Source organism: Malurus melanocephalus, unplaced genomic scaffold (genome assembly GCF_030028575.1).
Source record: "Malurus melanocephalus ecotype Western Australia unplaced genomic scaffold, MMel_1.1 scaffold_306, whole genome shotgun sequence".
Classification (NCBI taxonomy): domain Eukaryota; kingdom Metazoa; phylum Chordata; class Aves; order Passeriformes; family Maluridae; genus Malurus; species Malurus melanocephalus.
The window spans coordinates 15,503-27,500 of NW_026623538.1; the positions used below are offsets into that span (position 1 = coordinate 15,503).

The window sequence follows — 11,998 nt, forward strand, 5'->3', positions numbered from 1 at the left end:
TATGAGGGAAACCTTGGCAGAACTGTCTGTATATTTTGAGGCAATAGCAGGTGTTAAAAGTGGAAAATGAGATTAAAATGGTCTCATTTGAGGAGAATCAAGCAGCATATTTACAAAACATTTTGTCTTTGAATGCCACGTGGTAGAAAAGGCACAGTGCAGCACTGGTCTGCAAGCCCTATCCCACTTGGATTCAAGCATTGAATGCATCCAAGTCTGTTGGGTGCTGTGGGCAGAGAGAGTTTTTTGGCTGTTTCTGGCTCTTTTTAAGATAAGAAATGTTTCACAGCGTTTCTTTGTGGTCACACACCATGTGGCTGCCCTTGAGACTGGGGCAGATTCCTTCCCAGCTCCAATCTCCCCAGTCCACACATCACTGTACTTGGATCAGTTAAAGACAGCATACCCCACATTCTGGTTCAGACTCTTTGGCAACATGGAAGAAAGTGAAAGGATCAGGGACATAAAGAATTTTCCTAATTCTTTGCTCCTGAAAACAAAAAGTAATATAATTAAAACTGATAATAATCATCATCTTGAGACATGCCATCTCCACTCTATTGCTTGGCTCATCRAAGGGGGCTTCTAGTGTTCCAGATSGGACAGRACTCCCCCAGGTCCTGCCAGTCTGCACTAATCAACCTTCCTTTGACCAYAGAGAGACATCCAGCTCTGCAAAGAATTTGAGTTGTTTTTGCTGTGGTGCTCCATTCAGGCATTTTCACCCAATCATGGTCTTCCTCCTCCTCCTTCGCTCTGCTGCTGATAAACAAGGTTTATGGAAGGAGGGAAGGAAGACAGCAGAACAATCAAAGTTGATAGTCCTAGATTGTTTTTTGACAATTTTCCTGTGATCATCCTTCAGTGAGGTGTCAAGCCTCTTTCCTGGGAAGGATGCCTGTCTGGAATGCATTACTGTAACCTGTCTTGGGCAAATTTAAACGTGTTCAAGTACAGCATACAAAATGGAGTTCAGGAGACAAAATGGAGTTTCAATTTAATACAAACATACCGCTTTGCCAAACTCTGTCAAGAAAGGGATTTTCCATCATGTATAATATTTACAGAGAATTTCTGTTTTTATCTTTAATGGTTGCCATAACAAGATCAACTGTTTCTTTAGCATAGCAATTTGATGATTTATGTTGTWTCCCATTATTATTTTAGTCTCATTTCAGCAGCTCTGAATAAAATAAAATACCACTCTTCGTCATCAAACAACCTGAGACAATATCCACTCTTGGCATTTGGTTTAAAATAAACAAAATTACCTAGTTTTAAAGGTTTTTCAGGATTAGTGGCTTTTACATAATGTTAGTTACAAATGATATATATAAGCTGTAAGCAGTAAAATCACTAAATCACTAGAAATAAATAATCGTTTTACACAATGCCATTGCAACATCTKCTTAAAATGAAACATAACAAATTGTGCTGGGGCACCATCAGAGTAAGGTAAACTATGGTTTAATAATATAACCAAAGTTTATATTTAAATCTAAATCTATCTTCCAGTTCCAGTCTAAGATGGGAGAAAGTTGTATTTAGATTATGTGATTTATAACACAGGCTTTGAAGAACTGTAAGATCCTTTGAAAAAATTGGGATGTCAAGTCCAAGTGGCTTTACCCAGAAGCTGAACTTATTAAACGCAGCACCTTTCACCAATATGATCATCTYTCCTCTTGCATCTTCTCCTTTAATCTTTATGTTTTAGGATATCACTGTTGGGATATATTTGTGCACAGAGCAATGTCTGAAGTTGCTCCCCCTCCACAGCCTTGTCCCAAGCTTGTTTTGGTATCAAAAGTCATGTGGGCTCATATTCCTCGTGCTTCCCTGCCCACACTGCAGCTGGACGAGATGCAATACTGTCAYATTGTGCTGCTCTTCAGTATGAAAGGGAAAAAGCTCAAACATTCATGTGTTTGATTTTTTTTTTTCTTTTACGTAGCTCATATAACTGTGCCTGAAGAACTTAGGGCACACACACATATATATACATACATATATATATATATATATATATATATATATATATATGTGCATATGAAGAGACAGCAACTATGCAATACCCTCAAAAGTCAAAAGCTGGATGAAAAAGGAGCAAAATCTCATTTTACAACAATAGCAAAGAAGTATTAGGTAGCAAGAAGATGGAGGCAGAGGGGAGAAATGTCATTCCTGTAAGCCAGATAGCGCAGGTGATGCTGGCAGTGAAAACAAGAGTGATTTAACATAGAAGAAGGTAGTCTAAGTGGAGGGGAGGACACAGAGTTACGCTGAAACCTTGTTCAGTGTGTGTGTCTGTGTGGTGGCTGTCATCAGAACAAACTACAAAATGTTAATGCAGATATTTATCTGCATTTATAATCACTGTGTGTGCACATACAGTTACCAGTATATAAACATACTCTATTTCCAGTKATCCTCTTTGGTTCTCAAGCTTTCCTATCTTTTTCTGCCATCTTGCACCTTCCTTTTTGCATACCAAGGTTTTCCATGTATGTAGGTGATCAAATAAACATTCTCTCGGTGCCACCGTGGGAAGTTCTGTTCTCTGTTCAACCTCTTTATGGTATCTTTGTGACATAGTTCGCATAGAGTGTTTTTAATTTAAAGCACATTATGAATGAATAAAAAAAACCTACTGTTCTTGCAAGCTTTGCTACTTCATAACCACTATTATAAATGCTGATAAAGGTTGCCATAATTTACATGGGAAGATGAAAACAGCTTTCCTGGTCATACATTGTGTGACTCTGCTATGATGCTACATTAATGGAATACAGAGTCAGCCTTGGATCCCTTTAAACAGCTTTACCACTGTGGGCATTTSCTGAGCTCTGTCATGCCTCTTGTATCAGTTATAGCCAGCCAGTGCTTAGGTAATTACATCCCTAACTTCTATGAGTAAATTGTATTTAATAACAGCAGTTGGGTATTTTGTGCATGTTGGTTGCTGAGCTTGTCTTACAAAGGGTCATTCTGAAGGGGCTTCTAACTGTCCAAGCCATASTGTTGCCTCTGTGTTTTATTTAGAATAATCAATTAAATAAAGAATATTATACAGGCCTGAATTTATATTAGAATTAGCTCCCAGTWAAATTTCYTTCTTTTCATATTACAATGTAGCCATGATTTTCATTTGCTCTCACCCAAACTTCTCATTCAGTTACACTTTAATATGAAAAGAAATGTTGTCAAGAGTAGTTACTGTCACACACCAGAATATTGTATTAGCATTCACTTTTAATAGATTAAAATGAAAGATTTTGAAATCTGCTCTTAATGATACTGAAGGATCTTGGAGATACATTAGGAAAGCTTTATATGAAATGTCATATGATATATATACATCATACACAGGGTCATAAAAGACAGTTCATTTAACTGCCTGCCTTTGTGTTTCATCTGTTCTGTTGGGACGAATCATCCACAGGTTAAGTGATGCTTTGCAGTTTCTTTTCTTGAAATCAAGCACARTGAGTGGCAGGGAAGTTTAGGGAATAWTGATTCTTACCAACTTGAGGAGGAKGAGTRCAAYAAGGCAATTTTGGAGGCATTGAGTATCACGTGGAGGAAAACTCTGGTAGCTGAAGGCATCTTTGAGTCATATCTGCTCATCTTTTGACTCAGTTTGATCCAGATGAGTTGCTTGWCCTGCTGTTGCATACATCACCTCACTTGTAAGGCTGAATTCCAAGTGAATGCAGCATGAATTAAGGTGTCCAGGTTATTGAGAGGTGCTGTGCTGCACAGCCTGCATGTTAAAAAGCAGTATATTAAAGGTGAAATGATTCAATATTCATTTCTGAGGTTTAGGGGCATGTTTTTGAAGCTTCTAAACAGATAGGAAAAAAACATGAATGAAACTTTCTGTTTGATCAAATTGTTGGCATTTTGTCCTCAGTTTATTGTTTTGAAGTGGGATTGTCACATTTGGGCAAGGTGAGCATTGTGTCTGTGGTTCATCTGTTTTTCTGAACTTTTTGCTATTGAAGGCTTGTACACCCTTTTTAAGGCTGGGGTGGGATGTACAGGTCATCTCTATTCCMCGCTGCTTTGGTAGTTGGAAAAGGGGATGATGACTAAACAAGTCAGCATTGCAGTAAATATTTTGTTTTATTCCGGTATACAAAGATGATAATTTCACTCTTTTATAAACATTTTAGTAAACATTGACAACACGAAGGAGGTATCTCCTGGCAATACCTGCTGTATGAAGTGCGTGTGTATATGCTTCAAACGTTGAATTTACAGGGGTTTTTCGGGCTCATATCCAAAGTCTTAGGAGCTGCCAAGAAGCCATRCACCACACTGCACTAGACTGAGGACAGATAGTAATTTAAACAGCGGTAAATGTCGTACAAATACTAACATGGCAACAGTGTTMGTGTCAGCTGATGTATTACAGTCCACAACCTGCAAATATAAACACTACAAAAAAATACACATCCCATCAAATCTTGCTGACCTATATAACCTATTACACAACATCTTACACTTAATTCTGACAAGCAGATGCTAAATATTGGAGTGACTAAATTCCATGCTTGAATATTAAAGAAATCAAGTAATAAATCAGACAGCTGCTGGGTGTTTTTAGATGTTAACAGGTCAGTCCAATTTTACAAACACTGTGCATTGATATATTTTTCTGAAAATTTACCCTAACAAATTAATGCAATTTTGCAGAAGGTCATTTCTCATGTAAGCATCAATCCCCTTACATTTCTCATGTAAGGTCAAAAGGCCAGGAAGTTTAAATTTGGGTATACTCTTTCTGTTTTGGTTTTTCTTAAATGTGCTCACACAAAGCCCACAGACCATGGCAGAATAAAAACATTTCAGAGCTTAATAGAGGGCCACAAACAACAAACAGGAGAGGCTGAGATCTAATATCCTATCATGCCAGGGGGACCACTAACAGCAAGGCACTGATGAGGTAGGCTGATAATCCAAGAACAACACACAGAATTATAAAAAATTCAGTATTCATGGAAAAATACCTTAGGGAAATGATTCAAATAATGCAGATTTGGTGATTGTAAACATGGGAGAAAGGACAGATGACCAAACATTCAAAAGAGGGAATTATATGAAAGACTGGTATACTTAATAAAAATTCTTAAATCATAGTCTCATGCATTATGGAAGGCAAAATAAATTGAAATAACCCTTGACTGTATCTAGCCAGTATACAGAAAAGAAATTTCTTCATATTCATTTCAACTAAACACATGCAACATGGTATTTGAATTATAGCAAAGCTTGCAATGTATCACAACAAATGTATGAAGATAACAGGGAAATTCAAATGAGGAGACTCAAGGAATGATGGTTTCCAAGGCAGATAGGACTACCATAGCCAGCAAGTGTAACTATCCTGTCCATAGGATTTCTTATAAATATGATATGGATTGCATCTGTTCTGAAAAAATATCAAACTTCATTCTAAACTGTGTGAGAAATGTTGAGTTTGCTGTTGACATAATGCTTAATTACCTGCTAAAGTAGGAACTTGTATCTTACTTCAGGACTGGATTTCTGTAACTCCCATTTCTCAACACTAGATCTCATTATACCACTGTCAGGAAGGCTGACATCTTGCTATCAGACATCTTTCCAGGGTGTAAGTACCAATCACAGTGATCAAGGCACCTTTCAGCCTTTCGTCTGACAAGCTGAATAAGTTGAGCTCCTGTAGGCCTTGCACTGGAGCGTTTGCTTTCCAGATACAGGCTGTGAAATCTCTCTTCAGAATTCCTCCTGTCCACCTGAGCAGAAGAAACAACATATTTTTTCCCTGTGCAAACAGTCCAGATTCTAAAATTTTTTCTCCAAAACTCTACTTTGCATGCTTCTAAATAAGAACATTATTGACTGAGAAAGCGAAAGGAAATGGTCCATGTCAACAAGAAACAAAAAAGGAACAAGCATCAATCTCTGTTTTATGATCTAATCTAACAATCTCTATTCTGTCACAATTTGAAAATACTCTATTCCCCATGGCAGATCTGTGTCTGAGGCATAATCCTTTCCCTCCCATGAAACTAGGACTTCTGACAGATAGTCTGTGACTATTAAATAGCTCTGGCTGGGAAGGGCAGACCATCAACTGCTGTGCCAGGAGCTGGCACTTGTTCATGTTGCTGCTGCTGTTACAAGCCTTGTAGCCTCTGGCAGAGAAAGAGGATGAACAGCTGGAAGCCGAAACCTTTTCGGCCACCTCAGCAAAAATTGGTAGAGATGTCTGACAAAGCCACAGTTTAACTTTGCCAGGTAGAGTATCCCCAGAAGCTCAGCACTGATTGAGAAATGTCCATGGGATATTTCACGGGCACCTTCTGTAGGAGCAGAGCAATCTCAGTAGTAGGGACTTCTTAAAAAAGCTGCTGTGTCATCCAAAACCATGGCTCATGTCCAAAATGTGTCACTCTAAGCATTCACACAAGGGGTCAGGTGAAAGTTATTTCAAACACCTCCCAACAGCTGGAAATTTGTGGTTGATGGCTGGAGACAGGAATTCCTTCTGTTGTTCATTTCTACTTGAAAGGTTTGAAAAGATTTTTTCTACCTCCTGAGCAGACACTGGGAGTATCGTTGCCCTGTTGGCACTGCCACTTGAGTGGGTGTGATGAGAGTTCTGCAGGGACATTTTCCAGACTATGTAAGAAATCAGTAGTTTTACACTTCTTTGTGCTGGTACAGGATGAGGCTTCAGATCTGACAGTTTTTCTCCATCTAGACCTACAGATTTTAATCAGCTTCTTTCCATGACATTTCCGTTACTTAACTGCAGTTGAGAGAAAAAAAAAAAAAAAAAAAAAAAAAAAAAAAAAAAAAAAAAAAAAAAAAAAAAAAAAAAAAAAGAAAGAAAACAAAAAAAAAAGAAGGAAACAAGCTGTCTATCTTTTAAACTATTGTATATATTTCCAGGAATGGTATTTATCATTTACAGAAGGCTATTTTTGCCGTTCTGATTATAAATGTTTACTTTATTCACACATCAAGCAGACTATCCTCTTACACCATACGGACAGGAGGTATACTGTTTCATACATTCAGATGTCTGAAAGCTGTCTGGAAATGTATTTCCTACTTTCTGATATGGGAACATTTCAATAGGAGGGGGTTTAATTTGTTTTGAAATTTCAACTCTTGTTCTGCTCAGAAGATAAAGTTGGAATCCATTAAGATGCATTTTAGCGCAGATTCTATTCTCATTTTCCTTTTCTCAGTAAGTGTGCAATTCACTTAGTACTTCAYTGCAACCAACTGCAATATGTATACRTGGTGCACAAAATGAGCCATTTTGTTTTAAAACAGATTGCAGATGAAAGGAAACCATTCATTTCTTGCTTGCTAGCTGTAATTACTAGAGCGCTAATTACTCCAAATCACTGACATCCAGGGTCAATAAGGATGACAACAGGAACATCAAAGACAAGATGCACACATGCAATTACAAGTCTCTAAAACCAGGCTGTAATATTATTTTATAGCAACTGTTTTTTTCAGTCAATGCTAAAAAATCAAGTTTGCTGAATGTTTACTATTATTTCCTTTGCAGTTTGACGGTGAGAACATGTATATGAGTATGACAGAACCAAGCCAGGACTATGTGCCAGCCAGCCAGGTGGGTTAATTAATCTTCTCTGCCTTGTTTCAAATTGTAATTAAAAAAATTCAAAGAGTTGCATTGCAAATGAGTGGCACTATCAGTAACTGCTGCAATCAGGAATAATCATAATTTATAAACAAAGCATTTAAGCCTTGTTTCCAGTTAATGAGATAGAGCTGATAAAACACCAGAGTTGGCGTTTGTTGAAAGATACTACCTTGCTTCCTCTCCAGAATGCAAGCAGCTGTTTTGCCAGCATGATCTTTCCTAAACAGTTGTTTTACCTTCAGGAAATAAAGTCTTTACAGGTGCAGGTTATTTGTTTATCTGACTGCAGACAAGTTAATCATTATAAGCTACACATGTCACAAATAGCTTTAATTATCACTCGGAGGACAGATGAAGAATTGCATTTTTAACACTAATCCTAACTCTGAGGAATTTTGCTATTATTACACAATTAGCAATAGGGTCAAGGCAATGACTTAGCCTTCTGCAGCTTGCAGGCCAAAAGGCTTAATGCAATGTGGGTTCTTTAAAGGTATTTTTGAGCCTTTTGGGGAACCATACACACTAAATTTTGATACTGGAGGTATATTAAAAAATCTTCCACCTTTCCACTTGAACCCAAACATACTGTAGATTTCTAAGAATTAAGCATTCTTTAATTACTCCTTCAAAAGCAAAAACAGTTTTGAAGTTTTGGGTTGTCTGCCTGTTGCTACATCTATATGTAGGGGTGAATTTTTCACTTACTTCCCATATTTCAGTTTAATTTCATGCTAGTAAGTGGTGCATGGCAGTTGTACTGTGTCAGAAATCACCAAAAATAACCAGACTTTTGGTCTATGCCATGCAATATTTCAGGCCCAGCAGTGGCTGGCCTGACAGAACCAGGAGGTTTAAGTGTAGACTCATTAGGAGAGAAATGCATTTGCATGCATAGTAAATATGTTTAGAYAACCTTGATGTAACTTAGGAATCAACAGCTGTGGAAAGTGTGCATTCAAAATTAAATGTCTCCGTGAAATAGTGCCCTTCAGGTGCACRGGTTCACTGGGGGGCAGGGGAGCAGGAGGTTGTGTGAGATGAGTACATGGTTCAATCAAAAAGACCGTCTTTAAAGTGTTCCAACATGTTGYTTCCCAGACTTCTGTTGAAGTCACTCAGAAATACCTTTAGAGACCAATAGTACTTTGCATTTAGGAATYGTGCATGATTGAACTTATTCAGCTAAGAACCCTCCAATATCCAGAGGTAGTTTAGAATAGAACTGTTTGATTAAAAAATGAAAAATTATATTATTAATTTTTCTCTAACCATTAATCCAAAAACTGTTCTGACAAGTTTTAGTATTACTATTAGATTAAAGCAGCCTAGTATCATCTCATTTATGCCTTAAGGGGTTTGAAGTGCAAGGGCTAATTGAATTTGTTTGAAACAGTAGAAATACAAACTCTRTGAATGATTGCTGTTATCAGGCAGCTGCTACCTTTCAGAAAATCATTATGTCTGTCTTAAATAGTTTTGAATAAAGAATTGCAAAGCCACATTATACATCAGAATTATTTTTCTTATGTTGATATTTTTGTACTGTGTATGCATGTAGTTTAAATAATTTAAATSGCATATTGAAAAATTAAGAGTAGAAGTTTTAATCTTTTATGCGGTTTCTACATGTGCTAACAAGGCCCAGATTCTCAGAGATATTTATGCATCTAACACTCACTGGGTGCAGTGAAAGTGAGGTGCTTAAAGTACCTTTAAAGATCCAGGCCTAGGTATTTTAAATGCAAATGACCTTGTCTTCAAGGAAAAAAAAAATCTATCCAATGTGACATTTCCAAATTCAAAGGTGTCCGAAAACCCTGAATGCTTATGAAGGGTTGGAACCAAGAAAGGGCTACAGGCTTGAATCTGACCATGGCAAAGCTGAGCTCTTGGGTGCCTGGCTCCCAGATAAAGTTCAAAACCCAAAAGCAGGTGTTGAAACTCCCTGTCCTTTGCTGGGGGATCCATGAGGCAGCTCAATTGCCCGGCACAGTGTTTTAAGTTGTTACCAAGTGTGCAGCAGTCAGCCAGTCTCCTGTGCCTGTTTGAGAATGCCTTTGTGCCTTGGGCTGTCACAGTCTCCTTTCCCTTGCTGGCATTTTCTCCTGGTGCTGCCACTGCCACAGTGGCTTTAGGTGAATACACAGAATCATTGAATGGGTTGGGTGGGAAAGGACCTTAAAGATCACTTAGTTTCAACTGCTCTAAGGGCAAGGGAACCTCCCACTAGCCCTCCTTACTCAGAGCCTCATCCAGCCTGGCCTTGAGCACTTTCAGGAATGGGGAGTCCACAACCTCTCTGGACAACCTGGGCCAGTGCCTCCATGCTTACAGCAAAGAGCTTCTTCCTAATGTGTAATCTAAACATATCTTCCTTCAGCTTAAGGCTATTCCTCCTTGTCCTATTATTACATACCCCTGTAAAAGGTCTCTGCCCAGCTTGTTTTCTTCTTGGCTCCCTTTAAGTGCTGGAAGGCTGCTCTAAGGTCTTCCTGGAGCCTTCTCTTTTCCAAGCTGAACAACCCCACTTTTAGCCTGCTTTCACAGAAGAGGTGTTCCAGCTCTGCGTGGGCTGGAGCATATGTGAAAGCCTGTAATAATAACAGTATCTGAAAGAAAAAAAAAAAAAAGAAAAAAAGAGAGAAAACAACTTCACTAGGAGCAGGAAGCTGGGGTGTGTTGGAAGCCTGCCTCTCATGTTTCACCAAGAACCTGTGACTGTGAGACGAGCGTCCCCAAACCTGTTCCTGACATAGACATCTGCTAGTCATTCCTCATTCCTCAAAGGAGCTAAACAACTCATCATTGACAGTATTTGTGAGGTCTTCACTGACTGTAATGGGGTGTTGTTTCTATCTTGGGCATAAGCATTTGGTGTTCATCCAAAACTGGTGAACTGAATATCATTTCAACATCCAGTCTGGTGGCTAAAACTGGAAAAAAAACAGTATTTCCTTCTCTGAAAACAAAGCAAGAAAGATTGTGTAGCTTATAGGGATAGGGAGAGGAACAGTAAAGGATTTAATTGTATTTTCTGCCCCTAGTTTTCAGGACTGTTCATTTTCCTGTCACTGTGTCTGGATGTAAAACACCTAGTGCCATAAAGGCATAAGGAAATGTTCTCAGATGACAGCGTAGTCACTCCATTCATAGTTTTGTCCTATGTCTATTTTGCACCTGTGCTTCTGAGCCTTGCTATTGCATGACCTCAGCAAGAGAGCTGCAGGCTGCTTCCCACCCTCAGTAGCTTGGCTGTTCCCTCACAACATCAGAGATGAGGGTTTGAATCCTGTCAGAAYGAGCAKTGAATTAATTACTCTGCTTTCCTCRATAGATTCACATCTGTTAGCTAAAATATGAATCCCACCTGTTAGGAGATACATKATCCTATCACAAACCTTTACTCAAGCTCTGGTCATGCTGACTGAGTCAGAGACGAACATCATTTTCTAATTTCAGAGTCTGATGCAGCTTATTTGGGAAGTGGGTTGTCAGACTGAGTCATGGTATGGATGTAACTCCAAGGACCAATGGGTTTCCATTTGGCTGCCTTCAGGACTATTTGTYCATAGAGACAGGATTTCTGGGGTCCTGATATATGCTGACAARCACCTCAGTTCTTTGTGTTTACTGCAAAGTGTTCGTATCCAGAAAAACATCACCTTATATTATTTTATGGGTTTTAATCAATTCATCCCCTTTAGGCTAACATAAATAAAAGCTCAGCCATTGGACAGGAAAAAATATAGTTTTGTTTCTTTTGCTATATAACATCAAACATCTGCATAGTTTGGTAATCCAAGACAAGTTGCCTCACAGCATCCCTCAACAATAATTATCATTTCTGTTCAATTTTCAAATCAGTACATGCTTTGGGACTTACAGACCAAGTTGCTAAGTAGCAACATATGGCTCACTACTGTTCCTGTGATGTTGCTGCAAGCAAATAGCATAATTCTATACTTGAAATGATTTTTACAGAAAGCCAGTGCTGGAACTGAGCCAGAAGTGTAAGTATACAGTAAAAATTAATGATATTCTTTTAAACTGTCCCAAAAGGCTGTTTGGCAATGTTGTCTCTGTGTACATTTTATACATGTGTGTAAGTACTGCATTTTTGGTTGTGATATATGTAGTACGGGACTCTACACTGCAGGCATCTTCTAAATGAGTTWTGCCAGCCATATTAACAAACATCCACAGTAAAACTGTGACATTTTCACTACTAATTGCCCTTCGATCTGAAACTATTTATCATTTTAAAATAAAACTATGCCAACTTATCTGCATGTGAGATTCCCACCAATTATTGCTTTCTCC

At 38.4% G+C, this 11,998-nt stretch overlaps 1 protein-coding gene across 1 annotated transcript in view; it reads left to right on the forward strand.

Annotated features, from left to right (window-relative positions):
• Positions 1 to 7,576: 7,576 nt before the first annotated feature.
• The window catches only part of TOX (thymocyte selection associated high mobility group box), a gene marked incomplete at its 5' end in the record, with an annotated part of 102,217 nt that continues 97,795 nt past the window's right edge, over positions 7,577 to 11,998 (forward strand). The window contains one exon of the mRNA XM_057377214.1: positions 7,577 to 7,642. Within this exon, the coding sequence (XP_057233197.1) occupies positions 7,577 to 7,642 (66 nt within the window). The remainder of the gene's footprint in view (positions 7,643 to 11,998) is intronic.